Source organism: Sebastes umbrosus, chromosome 15 (genome assembly GCF_015220745.1).
Source record: "Sebastes umbrosus isolate fSebUmb1 chromosome 15, fSebUmb1.pri, whole genome shotgun sequence".
In the NCBI taxonomy this organism is placed as follows: domain Eukaryota; kingdom Metazoa; phylum Chordata; class Actinopteri; order Perciformes; family Sebastidae; genus Sebastes; species Sebastes umbrosus.
In genome coordinates, this window is record NC_051283.1 from 6199656 (window position 1) to 6221696 (window position 22041).

The window sequence follows — 22041 nt, forward strand, 5'->3', positions numbered from 1 at the left end:
TACTTTGTATTGCTTCAACTTATTACTTGTTCCAGTCATAAATAAATAATTAATTAAAATAAATTGTGAAAGTGTATAAGGGTTTAGAACATTATGATGGAAGCATATCATTTCCATTCCCATGCTCTAGTATGTCTCATAAGTTGTTGTAGCAGTTTTTGGGTTGATACCATTTGTTGAACAGATTTGGTGCTAAATCTAACTATTTTTCACCCATCGAGAATTGATAAAAATTATCAACAATCCCTCCAAAATATCACATTAAGACACTAAGACCTTGAGGAACACCACAGTAAAAGCCATGCTGTGATTTGGTATCAAAAAATTCTTCATTTGGAGATTTCTGCAAGAATTGCATTTTTCCGCAATTGGATAGTGAGCACTTCTATTCAGGAAACTGCTCAGAAACCCCCTTTATTGCCAATTTACCTAGGAAAGCCATCCATTTATGGAGGACGGAACACTGGATAAATTAATAAACATGTCATTAAATGCAGCAAAAGTTAATATTGAAAATAAATGTTGCCATTAATTAATTAATAAAATGTGACAAATTGATATTTCTGTTTTAATTTGCTTCTTAATTTATTTTCCTGTTTAATTTTCCCTTTTATTTATGTATTTATTATATAATTTTTTTATTTCTTTATTTTTTGCATTTTTTATATATTTATTTATTTTGCATAACTAAATGCATACAATTAAAAACAAATAAATAAATACATAAATAAAAAATAAATGTAAATAAATAATACAAAACAAAATTTAATATATAAATAAATAAAAGGGAACATTAAACGGAAGAGAAAAAAAATAAGGGAATTAATTTGCGATAACAATGGACAATCATGCCGATTAAATATCTTAAATCGATTGACAGCCCTAATCTTTATAAATCCTCTAACTTTCAAACACTTAAACAAGATATTTAGACAATTACCTAATTTATTAACATTGACCATAATTGTACTGTAGCACTGACCTCGACTCTCTTCTGTGAACTTGTTGATGTTGTGGACCACCTGGTTGAGGTTGTTCAGAGTCATCTGCTTCAGGTACTTTGGTTAACTCTGGAACTCGCTCTCTGACACCACAGACAGACTCACAGCTCTGGAGGAGAGAGAGAGAGACATGTTACAATTAAAATCAAATCTTGCTTTTAAAAACCAGACTCGGTCAAAACCGAGTATATGGCCGGACCGTATATGGTCAGTATGTGAATTTGTGGCTTAATTGTTACACAAATAGTCAGTGGTCATGTCTATAATGTTTTGTAAACATTTTTTTCCACTTCTATCTTAATGTTTGATTGAAAGACAACTTATAATGAAGCAAATGACATTCAGTAATAGTAAAGGGAAACATTTACTAGTCAGTATATTATACATTTTTACAAGGTGAAAGGGTATTAGCATGACATACAGTCTGCAAGGTTAAAAGTATTTCAGCTTTTTATTAAAGCATGTGTATTAAAAGCATTCATCATACAGGTGTGTAACAACATTAAACATACGTTGCAAAAGTTTATCAGCGTTGAGATATTCCTGCTGTCATCACTGACGTTGTTGCTGCCGTATTTATGCCTAGATGACGTTATGTTGAGTGTTAATGGAGCAGCTACAATGTTAGCATTTCCTGGCACTGATTGATCCGAACTCCGTTCAGATAACAAGCATTTTAAAAGTTGTTTGCTCGTCTTGCGGACAGACTTGACAAAGCATGAAGTCTTTTTACAAATCGATATGATAATGTTGTTATTTCGGCATCATTTTGATTTGTTTATTGCGATTAAATCACAGCAAAGTCTGTTTATTTTGGGTTCATACCGCAGTAGCGACGTGTGGCTTGCTACAGTAGATAGCAGTCAGTGCAATGGCACTGTATGTGATACAACTCGCCGCCGGGTGATGTTATGAACCAAGACACAACGGCATTTGGTTTTCTGACATATCTGGGACTTCCACAACATGTACAAAGCAGTAATAGTGGTTATTTTTTCCATGGCTAATGGACGAAATCGAGGCGAGGTGAAAATTTGCTTCGCGTTAGGAGTGAATGCACGGTAACACAATATGAAGCACAACATAACGTAACTTAAACGAACATAAACAGTAGCACATGCACAACAACAGCACCATGTAATGATACATTGAACCGCTGACATGCTCCCCGGAAAACGTAAACACAGAACTGTTCTCCGCCTTTTCATTTTGAAAGAGCAACGGCCAATGAGGAAACTCCAACAGTCGGCCGACCAATCCTGTAACTCCATCAGTCAGTCAGTCAATCAATCACTAAATAATAAAAATAATAATAAAACCCTTTGGATCATGTGAACAGACTTAGCCAGTGTTTGCCAAATTTTTTTCAGACCCCTAAACTGACACAAACCACAGACCCCCATTTGATAAGATTTTGTCCCAGGGTCTCCCATCTGATAGGATTTTTGCTTTTAGATGTTGTACTACAGAAAGTGTGTGAAACACATGACCCAAAATAGACATACATTCTGTCAATGTGTTATTTATGGATGGAATTATAGTGAAATTAAATTATTCTCCATTTTCCTTGGGACCCCCTGAAGGACCCCGGACCCCACTTTGAAGACCACTGGACTGAGCCGTTCAGCACTGACCTGTTCAGCACTGACCTAGCTCTCTTCTCTTCTATATATCCTGTTATTTATTTTCCGACAATGTTATGGCTGACAAGCTAGCCATTTCTAGCAAACATACAGTCATGTTGGCCTGTCGCAATCGTTTCATTAAAGTAACGTCAACTAATTAAATGCTAGAGATGTTACGTGCTGTGCCGAGGCTTCGGAGCGTGTGTCGAGTACTCCAGGAAGTTTTACGCGGTGCGCATATCGAGGCTTGTATCGTTTCAGACCAATGACGTCACTGATAACGTCCGAAGCCTCGCTGACTGGTTCAGGAAGTGGTTCAGATCTGCACTGCTTGAACCAATGCCACTTTCCAGAAGTGACACAAAACACTAATATTACCCCTCCTGCCATTATTCCAGTGTGCCTAGAAGCACAAGGCAAAGCCTTGTGCAAAGCACACTGGTCTATTATCCGACAGGCTTAATTCCAGTGTGCCTAGAAGCACAAGAAAAAGCCTTGTGCAAAGCACACTGGTCTATTATTCGACGCGTTTATTCCAGTGTGCCTAGAAGCACAAGGCAAAGCCTTGTGCAAAGCACACTGGTCTATTATCATGCAGGCTTATTCCAGTGTGCCTAGAAGCACAAGAAAAAGCCTTGTGCAAAGCACACTGGTCTATTATTCGACGCGTTTATTCCAGTGTGCCTAGAAGCACACTGGTCTATTATCCTGCAGGCTTATTCCAGTGTGCCTAGAAGCACAAGGCAAAGCCTTGTGCAAAGCACACTGGTCTATTATTCGACGCGTTTATTCCAGTGTGCCTAGAAGCACAAGGCAAAGCCTTGTGCAAAGCACACTGGTCTATTATCCTGCGGGCTTATTCTTCCGCTTCTTCTGCCTAAACTTTGCCGCGCTACTCCTCCGGCAGCGTTGCCAGCACCTGTACAAAAAGTACATCAAAACGTGCGGAATGATTGGGAATCGTGTGCTATGACCTGACTAAGAGATTCGCGCAGCGGTTTCCGAGAAAATCGCGCGAAAGCGCGATTTTTTTGCTCCATTGGAATGCTTTGAAAATTGACGTGAAGAGTGCTCATAAACACTCCCCTTTGGGGCCATACAGAGTCGCCATACTTTAACGTAGAAATGTGATTAAAAGTTTAAACGAGTCACGAGACTTGGGACTTTATTTGGCCAAATGGACATTTTTTGATAGCTGGCACGGTTTTCACGAAATCGCAGTTTACGTTTTGTGAAATTTTCAGACCGTTTCAGATTTTATAATGGGTGTGTATTGCGTGGGTCGTTAAGGGCTAGAGCGCGTGACATCATCGCTAGAGTGCGGGAAAGCTTTGAAATCTTTTGAAAATTTTCCAAACAAATTGCTCTGTAGCCCACAACGTCCACTCCTCATAGATAATTAATACATCAAAACGTAGGTATTTTTGTGCCGGTCGCAAACATGTAGCTATGGAATCAGTTGGACTTACACATCTGGCGACACATGCCTGAACGTGAGAGCAACTCCAGGCTGTGCTCCCATAGCGGCCCATATTAAATTTCACAGAATTTTTTGGATCAGAGAAAAAAGTTACTACTTTTCGAAATTGCCGCCGAAGTCACATTTTTGACACTACAGACCCAAATGTTTCACCATTTGTTCATCCGAGACTCCTAACTGGTCTCATGAACAATCTAAGCGATAGGAGTCACGGTTTCTGTCGTAGAAGCAATTTTATGACATGTACGTCTCTGGTTAACTCCTATTATAAACTGCCCCACTGCAGCAGTGGCCAATCACCACGGCAACTTTTGATTGCTGCTAGACAGCTGATTCACATTAGCCAATCAGAGCAGGCTGACTAACACACACACACACACACACTATTTACTGTATCACTCCATTTCAGTGAGCCAACATGCTCTAAACCAGGGCTACAATGGACCAGGGCCATAATTAATGTTATTAATTACACCTGTAATTAAAAGCCCCCAACTCTCATTGTATGATAACAGGAAACTAGGTATTCACCTACTTTTCAAAATAAAAGCCCTCAACTCTTACTTTATAATAACAGGAAACTAAACACTCCTCTCGGCCCTCCAATCACCATGGCAACCAGTGACAGAATGATCGGGAATGGTGTGCTATGACCTGTCTAAGAGATTCGCGTAGCGTCTCCGAAAAAATCGCGTAAAAGCGCGATTCCTTTGCTCCATAGGAATGAGTGGCAAATCGACGTGAAGAGAGCTCAAAAATACTCGTCTTTAGGGCCATACATTGTCGCCATACTTTAACGTAGAAAAATGATTAAAAGTTTAAACGGGTGGGCGGCTGGTAGAGCGAGCGCCCATGTATCGCCAAGGCTCTGTCCCTTGCAGCGGTGGACCCGGGTTCGAATCCGGCCTGTGGTCCTTTCCGCATGTCAATTCTCTCTCTCCCCCTTTCAACACTGTCCTATCAATAAAATGCTTAAAAAAAAAAAAAAAAAAAAAAAGTTTAAACGGGTCACGAGACTTGGGACTTTATTGGGCCTATTATCCCCCTCTTCTAACCTCACTGTGGTCCTCAGACCCCCCCCAGCACCAGGCACACTGGTCAAAATTTCTTGCGAAATTTTCTAGTATTATCATACAATCACCGCACTGAGCTCTGATTGGTCAGTAGGAGGTGCTTTTATACGAGTTGATCTCTTATCTAGAACATAACCTCTCTCTGGAGCAGGTTAGGTGTTCAGCATCAGTTACCATGGTGATCTAACCCGGTAAGAAGTGATCCACCTTCGTAGGACTGACAACCCAGAAGGGTTAAACCCTGAAGTTACCTCGCTAACCACAAATCCTGCTTCATAGTACAGGCTTTAGGCCTACAGGCCTCTGTACTACGATGCAGGATTTGGCATAATCCAGACTAAAAACAACACAGTTTAAACTGACAGATGCAGGAAGGACAGCTGGATTTATGCTGAGGGTGTTTACCGCTTTTAATTATATTTTCATTCTTATTTTGTAACTTCCTCTTGAGTCTGTTTCACACCGCCGGAAACGGAGGACACAGCTGAAAGAAGGTTCAAATAGTCATAGACACCATGTTGTTAGTACTGGGCATGATTAGGTGCAATCCAGTAATCTCTTATACAACTAAACTCTATTTATATCTAGACGAGTATATCTTACTTTTGAGTGTTCCGTTAAATTAATTAGTCTGTTAATTTACGCATTCACACGTCGGCATTTTTTTCTTCTACACAGCTGTTTTTACTGCATTTGGCAGATTGAACTGTGTTAATTTTAGCCTGGATTATGTGTTTAACTTCTTCGTATTTGTTTAATATAGTTTACTTTTCCTTTGTTAAATACCACTTCACACTGACAGGGAAACACTTTGACACAAAGGCTCATATTTGATCATTTATCACCTTTTCACATGTCACCGAGTTATACAACTGTATGTGTGCGATGCTCATCTATGTTGACTTAAAAGCTGAAAGTTGTATTTTGATAAACGTCCATCAGCGCCCTGTGTAGTACAGTACTGCAAGATAGCGAAGCCTACATGAATTTCTTGTATAATAACCACCAAAACAAAACAGCTTAAAGATTTCTTATTTTACACAATGTATATTTATTAGTATTAGTAGGCTATTGTGTACAACTGAGACACAGCTTGACATACTTTATACATACAATCAGTTTCATCTGGCAATAATATTCAAGTTACATCAAATTATCTATTACATTATCAGAGAGTTTTATATTTCACTACTCCAAAGCTTACAGACATTCAAATTACATATAGTGTAGTTCTTATATAAACTTAAAATACAGTGCTATGGAAAAAAAACAATCTACACAACAGGAATATAATAAACACAGTGATTACATGTAAGTTATGAAAATCAACACTGATCAAAATCTATTTTAATAAATCATGTGATACTGAACTATAGTAATAACATTTGAACATGTCCACAGTGGATGTTGTTTAAAGGACTAGTGTTATTGAATGATTCAGCCTGTTTAGTACAGATTGAGTGTACTACTGCTGACAGTCTTTCAGAGCAAATGTGTAGATTTTAAGATAGTTTTTAAAAAATAGCTTTTGTCTTCCATTAAATGTACTTAAGTCTAAAAACTTGCAGACACTTGTTGAAACCTGCCTTTAAAGGATACAGCTTAATCAATAAGTGTGTGCAGATTTTTAAGGTAATGCAATACCAACATTATTTTCTGGCTTTAGAACCAGTGATGTTCAAAACACTACGGCTCTTAATGGATTTCCAGAAACTCCTCTATTTCTCTACACATTTGTTTCCCGTTTTTGTCTTTATTCTTCTCCAGGATTTTGATGCTGTTCCCACGATAGAAGGATTGATGCGGTATCGCTGCCGCCTTCATGTGATATCGTATTGAACTTTGGTACTCCTTTCGATCGTAGTATAAATATTTAGCGTAGTAGTTGTAAAGGACCTGCTTATCTGGAGGTTCCAGATCCCTTTCTAGCAGTTCCTGATACATCTGCTCAGCTTCAGCCTGGCCGTGATTGGATCTTGCGTACATATTTGCAAGAGCTATTTCCTCCACAAGTGAAGAATGAGGGTAAAGAGAAATCACCTCCTCATGGAGAGGGATTGCTCTGTCTATCATGCTTTGCTCTGGGCGATTGTCACTAAAACACATGATCTTCCATTTGTAACAGAGTGCAGCACATCTCTTCAGATAACGCTCATCTGGATGGTTTTCCAGAGCCTTGTCTGCCAAATCAATGGCCTCATCAATAGAAACATAGTTTCTGTAAACCCTTATTAATGGTTTCATACCACTGTAGCTGCTGACGGGATTTCTCAAAACCTTTCTGGCTAACTCTCGTGCTTCATCTTCAATTCTCTCTCCTTTCTTACCACATTGCTCAAGGTAGTAAGCAGCGAGGTAAAAGTTGTCTTGATCCTGTTCCTTGGCGATTCTCAATTTCTCCATCATGTCAGCCATCAGCCCCATGATGCTGTGTTTAAAAGCTTTCGCTAACCCTAAGACGTGGCTGGTGTTCCACTCCACCATGTCCGGCTGCATTTTGATGGCTCTGTAGAAGTAATATGCAGCCAGCATTTTGTCTGTGCTGAAATTCATCAGGGTCCAGGCTTTTTCAGCGCAGATCTCTGGATGGAGCTCGTCCTGGGATGGAGATGGGTATTTTTTCATCAGGGCGTCGATCTTTGTCAGGTAAGCCTGACTCTCTGTTTGGTCTCCCAGGTGGTGGTTCAGCCAAGCCAGGTTCCTGTAGTTCACCACTAACCAGGGACCCTCATCTTCATTTCTCATCTGGCGGTAGGCCTCTGCAGCCTTGTTGAACAAACTCTGGGCATCTTCAGTCAACCCCAGCTTGTATTGAATGAACCCCCGCAGGTTGTAAATGTGACCCAGCCAGCTGTTTCCCTCCTCTGTGCCGATGTCCTCCAGCTGGTCCCTGAGACGGAGAAGATTGGTCCTGCTGGGGTCCAGATCCCAGGTGAAGTGGCATTGCAGGGCCTCCAGTTTGGACACCAGTGTTGTTTGACTCTGAGCAGCACTGATGGAGAGTAAAAATAACAAATATTAAAAAACATCATCATTATATTAATATAATATGCTCTTAATGTACGTGTGCTATTTTTGGATAACCACTGTTCATCTCATGTGGAGCAAGGAAGGAAGATAGAAATGGAGTTAGAAGCATTGAATGTGTAGGAAAGAAATAAGGAAGGAAGAAAGGGAGGATGGAAAAATGGAGTCATCAGCATTGAATAGAAAGCAACGAAATAAGGAAGGAAGGAATCGAGTAAGGGATATTGAATAGACAGGAAAGAAACATGGCAGGAAGGAAGGTGTGGAGTAAGAAGCATTGAATATAAGGCAATAAATGTAAAAGTAAGGAAAAATAAATGGATCACTGAGGTTCAGATCAGACAGGCCATTCCTCCCAGTCAACCCTCTCCAGGTTTCTCCATCATTGCCCACATGAGTGTTGAAGCCCTCAACCTTTCCAGGGCCCCACCCAGAGACTGGGCCCCAAGGTGGAAAATAAATCACTGAAAATAAAATAAAAGGGAAGGAATGGATGAGGAAAGAACAGAAGAAATGAATCACAATGGAATTAAAAGAATATTGCTGAAAAGAAAGAGGGGCGGACAGACTGGACTGGGGAAGAAATAACAAAAGTGGGCTTAAAGGGGAACATCACCTAAATTAATAATTACAATATGTTATTTCCATGGCTGAGGAAAGTTCAATCAATATTTGGGAACGTGAGCTACTCTCTCTTAAAGCCAGAAACCAGAGAAATAAGTCTCAAACTAGTGATGTCATAGGGTAAAAGGCTGCTCCATAGACATTGAATGGGAGACTGATTTTGTGGATCCACATAATGTTTGTTTTCTTTTTTAAACCCAAATGAGCTTTATTCTTATTGTAGTGTTCTCAGTTGGTTGTTAAATACGATTAAGGCCAGAATTCTATAGTTGTCAACTACAGTAGAGGAGATAACTGTGGAGGAAGTGAAACCTATGATCAGAATAGTCACTCTTATGATAGTATAGGTATTGGAACGCACAGTGCGTTTCTTGGTAAGTTTCTGAGTAGCATTCAAGCACTAGGATTAGCCAGGCGTCCATGGTCGATGAGTTGAGGTCAACCTCAACCAACCGTCTCAGGGGGGGTTCAAGATGGCGTCGTAGAGGAAACACCACGCTTCACTGAGCTCCGGTGATACTTGTCAAGTTATGAGATTATTATGCACATCTGCCTAGCGAAAGTGCTAAAGAGAGAGTAACTTTATAATGTCTCTTGAAAACTATTTTTTCAAAAATACCGGACAACATGCCCAGGACCAGAACAAAGACGATTAAGAACAAGCCTGCTCAAGAAAGCACGGAACAGAGTGAGGAAGCTAACATCATGGCAGCAGCTAAAGATGAGGGTGCTAACTGCTGCAGTAGCATTGACCCGAACACTTTAAAAGCATTGGATAAGATTACCGACAACATTACTAAAGTTATTGATGCTAAAGTTGACACAGTACTCGCTGCTATACGGGAACAAACAACCCAAATACAGGCGCTGGGGGCTCAGGTCGGCGAGGCCGAGGGCAGAATTATGAGTGTGGGAGATGCAACGGACTCCTTGCAGGCTAAAGTGACACAACTGGAGAAGCAAGTGAGCGGTATGTTGGAGCACATAGATGACCTGGAGAATCGTGGTCGCAGATGCAATGTGCGCTTGGTTGGACTACCTGAGAATGCGGAGGGAACAGATCCTGTGAAGTTCATAGAGACATGGCTACCTAGCTATCTCAAAATCACCACCAAAACTGGTAGGATCAAGCTGGAACGCGAACATCGCTCCCTCGCACCAAAACCCAATCCCAAACAACGACCCAGACAAGCAACGTTATGAATGCAGCCCGCCACCTCGGTACAGAACCGGACCAGCCAGCTCGTAACTGACCAAGGATTTCTTTCTTCATAATTATTCAGCGGTAGTATTGTATGTTTCTGGTTTTTTTTTGTTTTTTTTGGAGTGTGCTAGGAGATTTCCAGCTCTTTATTTTGTAGGGATTCTACTGTAACAGGTTTTGGTTATTAGCAAATTAATTAATAAATAATAATAGAATTATTAATATTAATAAAGATTATCAATAAACATCAATAATAAACGGGGCACCACCCTGGAATCAGGGACCAATGACCAAAACGTTAATATAGTCTCATTATATATGCTAAACTATCAATTTGGAACGTTGATTAATAATTAAATTAATAACTATAACCAAAATAGACAGTAAAGGTTGAAGGATATCGAAGTTCTTGACATAGCAGAGGTTGGCATTATTCACTCTTGTGCAACATTAAAGAGACCAGCATGTATATTCCACAAACATTTATTTACAAGATAATAAAGGTTTAAAACACAATATTAATCTAACTAAATAACTAAACTAAACAAACCAAACAAAGTGTGTGTGTGTGTGTGTGTGTGTGTGTGTGTGTGTGTGTGTGTGTGAGAGAAAGGGGGGGGGGGGGGGGGGGAACAAGATGGCGTCTTGTCTCAAGATGTCTGAATGGCCTACAGACCAAAATGGCGAGCACTGTAAAACTACAAAGATGGCGGAATCAAAGATGGCCGCCAGCATGTCATCACGTGACCTCTTTGTTCTTCTGAGCACATGTGCTCAAGAAGGACAGAGAGGGGGGGTGATGTGGGGGTTAAGATTATCTGAAGCTGTATGTTTATGTTTAACTAATTCACAGTTTCTGTATGTGATCTTAATGTGTGTTAGATATGCAGTGGGTTAGAAAAGATGGTTAGTTTGCATGCAAGACCTTGTCTATGTGAAGCATAAACTAAACACATCAAATGTGGCGAAGCCAGTTACCCAGATATCAAATACAGATAAATCAACACAGTCAAACTCAATGAATACATTAAACCAAATCAATACAAGTACTTTCTAGAAATCAAAGTTGGACAGTCTTGCTCAGCCATGTGCGATTGCTAATGCTAAGGTAAGCCCAGTACGTTACCCCATGGAAGAACAGGGTTTGTAATTCCATGTGTTGAAGTTGTGGTTCCAAATCAAAGAGGTCGTCTTTGCTGTGCAGATTGGTTAGCTTGGTGCTAACTGTGAGAAGGCAGGCTCTCGCGTCTTCCACCTTTTGGTTCCTTGTGTTGCTAGGTCTGTTTCCTAACAGACCATAGATAAGAAGCAGAACTGCTTTGCAGGTTCTGGACTGGAGAGCCGCTCACCTCAAGCAGGTCAGCCTGGGTTGAGGAGATGAGCAGGAAGAGTAGAAAGAGAGAGAACACAGAGATTTCCTCTGGTTTTGTTCTGTGTGATTTTCACACCTAGGTGTGAATTGCTACAGCGGCCAATGACGATTGAGCTGAGCTCACGGCCAATGAGAGCATACCTCCAGGATTCTGAGAAGGCAGTTCACTGTGTCTGCCACCAGAAATGACAGGTCCCGACAATTTGCATCAAGAATTTTAATGGCAAATACATTTCGGGTCTGCACTTGGAATGTGCGAGGGATTAATAATCCTATAAAGCATAGAAAAATACTTACCTTCCTGAAAAAAGAAAATATAGATATAGCTCTACTGCAAGAAACCCATCTTGACGACAATGAACATTTAAAGTTAAGGCAGGGTGTGTTTGGACAAGTATTCTTTTCATCCTTTACAACCAGAAGCAGGGGTGTCGCTGTACTTGTTAGACGAACCCTGCCTTTCAAGGTGGTTAACTGTGTTGAAGATCGGAGTGGTCGTTATGTTATAATTAAAGGGAGTTTACAAGGTCAAGATATTGTAATAATGAATGTTTATTTCCCACCAGCTCATCCAGTTGCTTTTCTTACTAAAGTGTTCTGAAATTTTGCAGAAATGACAGCAGATATAGTAATTGTGGGTGGTGATTTTAATTGTTTATTAAATCCGCTCATAGATAGATTCCCACACCGCATTATGGCCCCTCTCCCCAAGCAAATGCTCTTCGTGCCATCTGTGAAGATCTCGGATTTGATGATGTTTGGAGGAGTCTTCACCCTTCTGACAAAGAATATACATTCTTCTCTGCTCCTCATGGGTGTCAGACTAGAATTGATAATAGAGATTAATAATATCTGATCATGCCAGTATGGTTATGGACATAAAACTTAAAGTCTCAATAAACCAGGCCCGACAGTGGAGACTTAACACTATTATTCTTAAAGATAATACTTTTACATCTTATTTTTCCACCGAATTTAAGGCATTTTTGTCCATCAATTTACAATCTTCGAATAATCCCTCAATTCTATGGGAAACTTGCAAAGCCTATGCAAGAGGGTTGATCATATCATACTCTACAACTAAGAGGCGCCAAAAACTTAAAGAGCTAAAATCCTTTCAGAGCAACTTGTCAAATAAAGAAAAGATTTATGTTAGCTCTCCATCACCTTATTTATGGCAAGAAATTTCTGCTCTTAGATCAGCTATAAATTGTCTTCTTACTAAAGATGCAGAGAAAAAAATTAAGTATATTAAACAGAGCTTTTATGAATATGGAGATAAACCAGGGAAATATCTTGCATACCTGGCTAAAAAACGAGCAGAGTCCCAGTCTATAGCAGTGATTGCGGATGCTGAGGGCAATAGGGTATACGAAAACAGACTGATAAATGACAGCTTCAAAGATTTTTACATAAATTTGTACTCTTCTGAACAGACAACTGACGCACCTCAATTAATGGAAGACTTTTTTGCTCAGATTAATCTTCCAAAACTATCAGAAGAACAGGAAAGTTTTCTTAACAGCCCCATTACAAGAAATTAAGTAGTTAATGCCATCAAAAAGCTTCAGAATGGGAAGTCGCCAGGTCCTGATGGGTTCTGTTCTGAATTTTATAAGGAGTTCCAAGACTTACTTTTGGAACCGTTACTTGAAATGTTCAATCATTCATTTTCTATTGCAGATTTGCCACAGACTCTTAAAGAGGCTGACATATCACTTATCTTAAAGAAAAGGAAATGTCCTGAATCCTGCTCATCCTATAGGCCGATAGCTCTTTTAAATGTGGACAGAAAATTACTTTCTAAAATTTTAGCTACTCGTTTGTAGGACCTTCTGCCCATATTAATTAAAGAGGATCAAACTGGCTTTATAAAAGGCAGAAACTCAACTAACAATGTCAGATGTCTCGTTAATGCTATTCAGGCCTTTAAGCAAAAATCTATAGATGGTCTGGTGCTTTCTCTGGATGCAGAGAAGGTATTTGACCGAATTGAGTGGTCTTTTTTAATTTACACAGCAACACATTTTACATTACAAAAATTTGGTCTTGGTAATAATTTTGTGAAATGGGTTGAAATCATTTATAATGATCCTCAAGCTGCGGTTATGACTAATGGACTTAGATCAGAGTATTTTAGTACACATTTGGCCATTGAGCCACTGGCTGAGGCCATTAGAAGAGAGCCCTCTATATGTGGTCTGCAGGTCAGAGAGATATGTCACAAGATAACATTGTATGCTGACGACGTCCTAGTTTTTCTAACTGACCCTGAGACATCAGTTTCAGCCCTCATTAAGGTGATTAACATGTTTAGCAAATTCTCTGGGTATAAGATTAATTTAAACAAATCAGAAGCTATGCCTCTGGGTACTCTAACTACTATACCTAATACTGTCCCATCCTTCCCTTTCAAATGGTCTCCTGCAGGTTTAGTCTATTTAGGTATTTTTATTACCCCATCATTTAATCAGTTGTATAAAGCCAACTTTGTCCCTTTATTTGGTAAAATAAGGCAAGATTTAGAGCGTTGGAACTCACTTCCTGTTTCTTGGTTAGGACGTATAGCCCTGATAAAGATGAATGTGTTACCTAGGCTACTTTATCCCATTCAAATGATTTCCATATTGTTTTCGAATAGGGTTCTTAAAGATTTGAATAGCTGGCTCAGCTCTTTCATATGGAGCAAACGTAAACCTAGACTCAAAATGTCAGTTCTACAATTGCCAGGTTCAATGGGTGGTTTAGACCTGCCAAATATCAAAGTATACCAGCTGTGTGCTCACTTGAGATTTATATCTGAATAGGTGAAAGATGAGGCATCTTCTGCTTGGCTGAACATTGAAGCATCATTGTCCCAGCGTAGACTACAGGATTTATTATTTTTTAAGAATTTGAAGGACATAAGAAATAATTGTATAAATCCAATAACAATCAATGCTTTAAAGGCATGGCGATCAGTCCGTCGTCTGGAGGGGAGGTCCAAATTAACTTCCACACTCACCCCAATAATTAACAACCCTGAATTTTTGCCAGGGATATTGGATTCTGGTTTCCGACAATGGAACAATAAAAATATTACAAAATTGGGAGACTTACTTTCAGATAATAGTCTCAAGTCATTTGAACAATGGAAAAAGGAATACCAACTCCCAAAACAAGATTTCTTTCGTTTTTTACAAATAAGGCATTATATCACTTAGAGTACAACCATTATAGATCATCCTGAGGTGTCTGCTGTTGAGAAAATGCTGTTTCAACGACCAACGAAGGTGTCTCTGAGTTTGCTATATAATGTAATGAATGGCAAGTATACTACCAATACACAGAGTATTAGGAGTGTGTGGGAGAAGGAACTGTCAGTGACTATTAATGATGAGACATGGGACGATATTTGGAGTCATGCCAAAAAGATATCTATCTGTACCTGGACGAAAGCAATCCAATTTAAAATTATACATAGAATACATATATCCCCTAATCGCGGGCATTTTTTTGACCCCTCACTTTCTCCTCTGTGTCTCAAATGTAAAACCAAAATAGGTACCTTAACCCATTGCCTTTGGTCGTGTCATAAATTACAGAAGTACTGGTCTGAAATAGTGTGTCAAATGGAAAAGATATTTGATAAGGATTTAGAAATGAATCCAATGTCTTTGATTTTAGGAATCCCAAGTACAAATATAATTACTGCAGCCAACAAAAGATTATATAACATTCTTACATTTGCTGCTAGAAAAAATATACTACTACAGTGGATCAGTGATAAGAAACCCTCGGTACAAGGCTGGCGAAAAGTGATATTTGAGATGGTCCCTTTGGAATATCTCAGAAATATTATACATACCAAAGTAGATCAGTTCTATAATATCTGGCAACCCTATCTGAATTATATTGGACCCGAATTCTCTTCCATTATCTCACAAGGAGCCTTTTGAACATTAACTCGTATATCCTGTGACTTCCCTGCACTATGGACTATTTCCCATGACCTCCTATATACATTTTTTTTTTACCTGAGCTGTACCAGTGTTTTTTGTTTTTTTTTCTCTTTTGCCTTTATCCTTATTGTGTTTGTGAAAATAAGAAAACTCAATGAACATAATAGTGAAAAAAAAAAAAAACACCAACAATTGTGGAGTGGTATAAACTGATATTTGAGCTAATATCAATGGAATATCTAACATACAGATTTAAATGTAAAATGGGTGATTTCTTTAAGACTTGGAAATCCTTTTTTAAATATGCTGGTGAAAAACTTACAAATAGTGTACTAAAGGGTCTGATAGATTGCAATATTGTAAATTCGCTAAGTGACATTTTTGGGTCGTAAGGCGAGATATTTATTTGCTGACTTATTTATTTTGTTTTGTTTTCTTATTTTTCTTAAAATGTTTTGTTGTTGCATCAGTGTCGATTGCGATAAACTGTAACGGACTGAGCGCCTCCTTATCCTTATACATATACATACATAGATGCTTTGATATTTTCAACTACATATGTGATTGTGTACAATCATCTCTTTGAGTATATTATGTGCTATGTATACTGTGTGTTAAAGATCTAAATCTGGTGTTTAGTTATTGTGGCCACTGTGTGTTGATTTATTGTTGGTTTTGTCGGTGTTTGTGTTTAAAAGCATAATAAAAATAATGTGGAAAAACACAAAAACAAAAACGTCTCAGCCTCAACCAGCCATTCAGGGCGGGTCTTTCCGAGAAATGCAGTGGGATTTATAAATACACGGAGGAAATGAGGGGAAAATAATGTGAAAAAATGGATGAGAAAAGAAACACAGAGAGGAAGTAAAAAAAATGAGGAAAGAACTGAAGAAAGATGACTGAAAGCAGAGCCTTAACTGCTACTGAGGAAAGATTACAGCAAAAGATAAAATAAAATAAAAATTAAGTACGTAATTCATTCATTCAATTAAATCAAAATACATGTATTTAGTATTTCTCCAATTTATCCACCATAATTATATTCCTGGCAGTGGATAAAACTTTCAGAAAACAATCTATCAGTAATAATTGTTAAACAAAATAAAGAAACTAAAGGAAATAAAAATTTTAAAATCTCTGTGGCCCTGGCTGAAATGGAAGAAGGAAGAAAGAAAAAAGGAAAGGGACAAGAAACATAGGCTGTATTCGAAACCGCATACTATACTAGTAGTACGTACTGATTTGGCCAAAATGTAGTATGTAGTATGCAGTATGCGAACAAAAGCAAAATCTACAGTATGCCAAAAATACCCGGATGACGTACTGATTTGGAAAAATTCTCCAGTATGCATCAGATCAGTCTATCTCGCCTACTGTATCCCACAATGCAAAGCGCCGGAACAGCACAGGCTACGGGTACAAAAACAGCAGCCAAAAGCTGCTCGTTTTTTACGTTTTTTGTAGTTATTTCATCACTAAATTCACTTCTGAAAGTTTTTGAGGCGAGAAATCAACTGTGTAGATTATTAATATCGGCAGTTTTACGAAGTTAGATGGCGAATCGAACATTTGTTCCACCGTTGTCGGAGTTTAGAAGCTCCACAGAATACCATGACAGCCAGCGAGCGCCTGCCCGGGTCGCTGCTAGCAAGCCGAGTAGTCACGATCAGAGACCGCTATGAGCTGCTGGAGCTCACTCCGGTCTCGTAGACAAGAGGCTTTTATTTCCTTGTTGACGGATAGTTTGTTTAAATATCACAACACAGATGTCCATTATAAATTAACAGGAACCTGTGTTTATTTGCCTTTTTGGAGTTAAAAAGCTCCACAATCGCCCGTGGGCGTAGCTCGCTGGAGAGCTGGCCAGTGACGCTCACAGAGCGGCTGCAGAGCAGCAGAGTGGCGAGGGAAAGAGCAGCTTCTGACGGGGCAGAGAGGTTCCTGCTGAGACAACATGACACTTTTTTAACATTTCTCTAATATCTGGAGGGAGGTCAGTCCACTTTTTTTTTTGCTGTAACTGAAAAAGCAGTTTGAGTAAAGTAAATGTTGTGGATGAATGTTTTATATTTCCCGTCTCTCCTCGTTGATGATCCTGTTTGTCGGACTTCTTTATGAGCTGTTAGAATAAATAGTTTAAACCTGCAGTATCTTATAAAGTAAACAAGCATAACATAAACAACAAAATCAAAGTTGTATTTTTTGATAATATTGTAATAGTGGTACAAGTTTGTTTTTTTGTCCTGTGCTTTAAGAGCTGGTTTGAAGGCTTAAGCCTGGTCTAGCATACTGCTAAATACATCACTTTAACCGTCACATACTGCATACTACTCAGGAACGCAGTATGCAGTACAGTGGCGGCCGGCCAATAGAGGGCCACGGGGCCTGGCCCCACCCACCTTGAGCCACCAAAAAAAAAAAAAAAAAAAAAAAAAAAATTATAAAATTATTAATTATAAAAATTCTAAAAATTCTAAAAATTGTCAATATGTGTGTTTTTGACCTATGGAATATACCCGTAATATTTGTAAAATAGGATAACTGCGCCAAATATCTGCTTTCCTCCTTGAACTCTCTGCTAGTGCACCTCTCAGCTGCTCTGCTGCACGTGCACTTTCTGGGGCCAAATGGATTTGGCCCAAGGAAGGCGGGTCTAATAAGCAGTACAGCCAATCACTGATTAAAGATATATGATTACAAGCATGAATGACATACAATTCATCCAATCAGCGCTGTAAAAAAGACTTCCGGGAGGGCCAAACTGATTTGGCCCATGGTGTGCGCGCGCACGTTCACGTGTGTCTCTCTCTGTTCTCGTCAGGGCTCATGTCAGTTCTCGCGTGATCTTGTCTTCTCGTCTCTCGCTTCTCTCCACTTCTCTTCTCTCACAGCCCATTTTAACGGCATGACAATGGAACAGCCAAGCACTAGTAGCGCTACTCTTGCAAGACTCAACCCTAACTCGATCAAATCTCTCCTCCAAGACCCGTTTGAGAGAAGGACTTTGGCGGAGAAACTCCTGGTGAAACAACTGGGCCCAGATCAACCTCCTGGACTCAGCATAAAACAACAGACCGGCGTACAAGGCAAGCCACACATGCGGAGCTTCTGTAAAGACTGGTACGCGAGGAAGGCCTGGCTAGCTGGATGCAGTCAAGCTAATGCTGTATTTTGCTTCCCATGCGTGCTTTTTAAGTCGACAGGGTCAGATTCAGCATGGGCAGAGACGGGAGTAAGAGACATGAAACACTTGTCTGAAAAAATAAGAAAACACGAGAACACCAGGCTGCACATAGATAACTCCGTGAAGCTAGCTATGCTAGGCAGAGTGAACATTGCAATGCAGCTGGACGAAGGACACAGGCTTGCGGTAAAGAAGCACAATGAGGAGGTGGATAAAAACCGGCACACACAACACACAACAACCTTCAGAGCACCTTCACAGAGACTGTCAGTCTCCTCAGCATCCTCATCATCACACCCATGACAACAGCTGAATCCGAGAGGTGCTTCTCTACATTGAAGAGGATCAAGACCTTCCTGAGAAACACCATGACACAGGATCGCCTTAATGCTCTGGCTATGCTCTCCATGGAGAAGAAACTTGTCAGGAACATGCCTGACTTCAATAAGAAGGTCATTGAGAGGTTTGCCACTCAGAAGGACAGAAGAGCAAAGTTCCTTTATAAATGATCTGTCGTATGTTATATTAACATACTGAATTGTATGAATAAGATGTCCTTATGTCAGTGTTGGAATAAATGATAAAAATGTAACTGCAAAGTAGTAATGCGTTTTTGATACCTTTTTTTGCATTGAATCGTACTAGGATGTTTGTTGAAATTGATTGGCCCTACCCAAAAAAAAATCCACCAGCCGCCACTGATGCAGTATGTACTGTATACTGCATACTGCGCTCCTGAGTAGTATGCAGTATGCGGTTTCGAATACAGCCAGAGAAGGGAGAAAAGTAAGTAAAGAAAGAAAGAAGGAAGTAACGGAGGACTAAGCAGTAATTGAAAGCATCATCATTGACTTGTAGGATTGTGTTAATATTTTGGGCTCTGGGACTCAATAATATTTATTAAATTAGAGACCATCATGCGATTGGATCACACCAGCCACGACGCCAAATCGGGCCAGGGGCGCAAAGTAGAGTGTGTGTGTGTGTGTGTGTGGGGGGGGCCCCTTTGCCCCCCTTGCTCGGACCACGCCCAGCTTCGAACTCATTCATTTTGATCTCAACAACACATCTAAAAGGTTTCTGACTGCATCTTGCATGGTTGCGATGTTATCGCGGTCACGAAATCTGTGCACAGAAAAACACATAAAGACCTGGCTAAGTAAACTGCTTATGTGGTAGTTCCCGTTACAGTGCCCTAGGTGTTTCCAGGACCACATTTTGCCATAATGACAAACACACAAGGTGAAAAAAAATATAGTGTCACTGTTGTAGCTGGTAATGATAGGCTCACTCATTATTTACTCCATCAATGATATAAAATGCAGAAGCAGCTACTCACCTCATCATCCAGCTGTTTCCTCAACTGCGTAATTCTCTAAATATTAGGCTGGCTTTTGCTCTTGATGCTTCTTTGGGTTCTCTGGTATAAAGTCAGCAATGTCCAACTGTGATGTACAGCTTTGCTGTAAATGATGTGATGTTGTTGAGCACGCAGCTTTAAATGCTCTCACTGAAGTCGAAGCAGACTGTAGAGGAGGGGCAACTGCGTATTAAGTCTTATGTTCAGTCTTAATGCACCATGACTTTCTTGTCCCAGTAATGGAAACCCACAACCACATCTGAATAAACTAAAACATGAATCATCAAATTCTGTGATTATATTTTCTCTTAAGTTGATTTAAAGTTAGAAAGTTGTATATCTTCTTGAGGAATATGATGCCACACTGAGTGAAATATTCAAACCCAAGATGCCTTATTCTTTATGGCTGCAACATCTTATCAAATGTAAAGGTGACATGTGCATTATTTTATATTATATACATTTATATATTTAGTAGCCTATATGTGGACAAACTGAGCAGTGGGTATGAAGAGCCATCAGTTACCTGGACACACCTGCATTATGACTCTGTTGTTACCTACTGGTGTAACCAGGTTACTGTTGGGTTACCACTTCACACTGACAGGGAAACACTTTGACACAAAGGCTCGTATTTGATCATTTGTCACCTGTTCACATGTCACCTTGGAGTTATACAACTGTATGTGTGAGATGTTCATCCGTGTTGACTTACAAGTTAAAAGTTGTATTTTGATTAACGTCCATCAGCGCCCTGTTTAGTACAGTACTGCAAGATAGTGAAGCCTACATGAATTTCTTGTATAATAACCACCAAAACAAAACAATCGATTTCTTATTGTACATAATGTATATTTATTAGTATTAATAAGCTATTGTGTACAACTGAGACACAGCTTGACATACTTTATACATACAATCAGCTGCATCTGGAAATAATATTCAGGTTACATCAAATTATCTATAACATTATCAGAGAGTTTTATATTTCACTACTCCAAAGCTTACAGACATTCAAATTACATATAGTGTAGTTCTTATATAAACTTAAAATACAGTGCTATGGAAAAAAAAACAATCAACACAACAGGAATATAATAAACACAGTGATTACATGTAAGTTATGAAAATCAACACTGATCAAAATCTATTTTAATAAATCATGTGATACTGAACTATAGTAATAACATTAGAACATGTCCACAGTGGATGTTATTTAAAGGACTAGTGTTATTGAATGATTCAGCCTGTTTAGTACAGATTGAGTGTACTACTGCTGACAGTCTTTCAGAGCAAATGAGTAGATTTTGAAATATTTAAAAAAAAAAGCTTTTGTCTTCCATTAAATGTACTTAAATCTAAAAACTTGCAGACACTTGTTGAAACCTGCCTTTAAAGGATATAACTCAACCAATAAGTGTGTGCAGATTTTTTTTAGGTAATGCAATACCTACATTTTTTTCTGGATTTCGAACCAGTGATGTTCAAAACACTATGGCTCTTGCAGGTTTTCCAGAAACTCATCTATTTCTCTACACATTCAGTTCCTGTTTTTGTCTTTTGTCTTTTTCTCCAGGACTTTGATGCTGTCCCCACGAAAGAAGGATTGATGCGGTATCGCTGCCGCCTTCATGTGATATTTTTTTGAACTTTGGTACTCCTTTCGATCGTAGTATAAATATTTAGCGTAGTAGTTGTAAAGGACCTGCTTCTCTGGAGGTTCCAGATCCCTTTCTAGCAGTTCCTGATACATCTGCTCAGCTTTAGCCTGGCCGTGATTGGATTTTGCGTACATATTTGCAAGGTCTATTTCCTTCACAAATCGAGAATGAGGGTAAAGAGAAATCACCTCCTCATGGAGAGGGATTGCTCTGTCTACCATGCTTTGCTCTGGGCGATTGTCACTAAATTTCATGATCTTCCATTTGTAATAGAGTGTAGCACATCTCTTCAGATAACGCTCATCTGGATGGTTTTCCAGAGCCTCCTCTGCCAATTTAATGGCCTCATCAATAGAAATATAATGACTGTAAACACTTATTAATGTTTTCATACCACTGTAGCTGCTGACAGGATTTCTCAAAACCTTTCTGGCTAACTCTCGTGCTTCATCTTCAATTCTCTCTCCTTTCTTAGAACATTGCTCAAGG

At 39.3% G+C, this 22041-nt stretch overlaps 1 protein-coding gene across 1 annotated transcript; it reads right to left on the minus strand.

Moving 5' to 3' along the window:
* Positions 1-6874: 6874 nt before the first annotated feature.
* On the minus strand, positions 6875-9252 carry LOC119503529 (interferon-induced protein with tetratricopeptide repeats 1-like). The gene is made up of 2 exons (XM_037795370.1): positions 9197-9252; positions 6875-8171 (listed from the first exon to the last, which is right to left on the minus strand). Exons 1-2 carry the CDS (start codon positions 9250-9252, stop codon positions 6875-6877), a joined length of 1353 nt encoding a protein of 450 aa, XP_037651298.1.
* Positions 9253-22041: the final 12789 nt, after the last annotated feature.

Excerpts from the sequence above, each read along its gene's own strand:
- LOC119503529 (XM_037795370.1), bottom strand. The coding sequence starts at position 9,252 with ATGGACGCCTGGCTAATCCTAGTGCTTGAATGCTACTCAGAAACTTAC. Across the intron at positions 8,172-9,196 it reads TCAGAAACTTACCAAGAAAC|TGCTGCTCAGAGTCAAACAA; the intron begins GCACTGTGCGTT and ends ACTCTCCATCAG.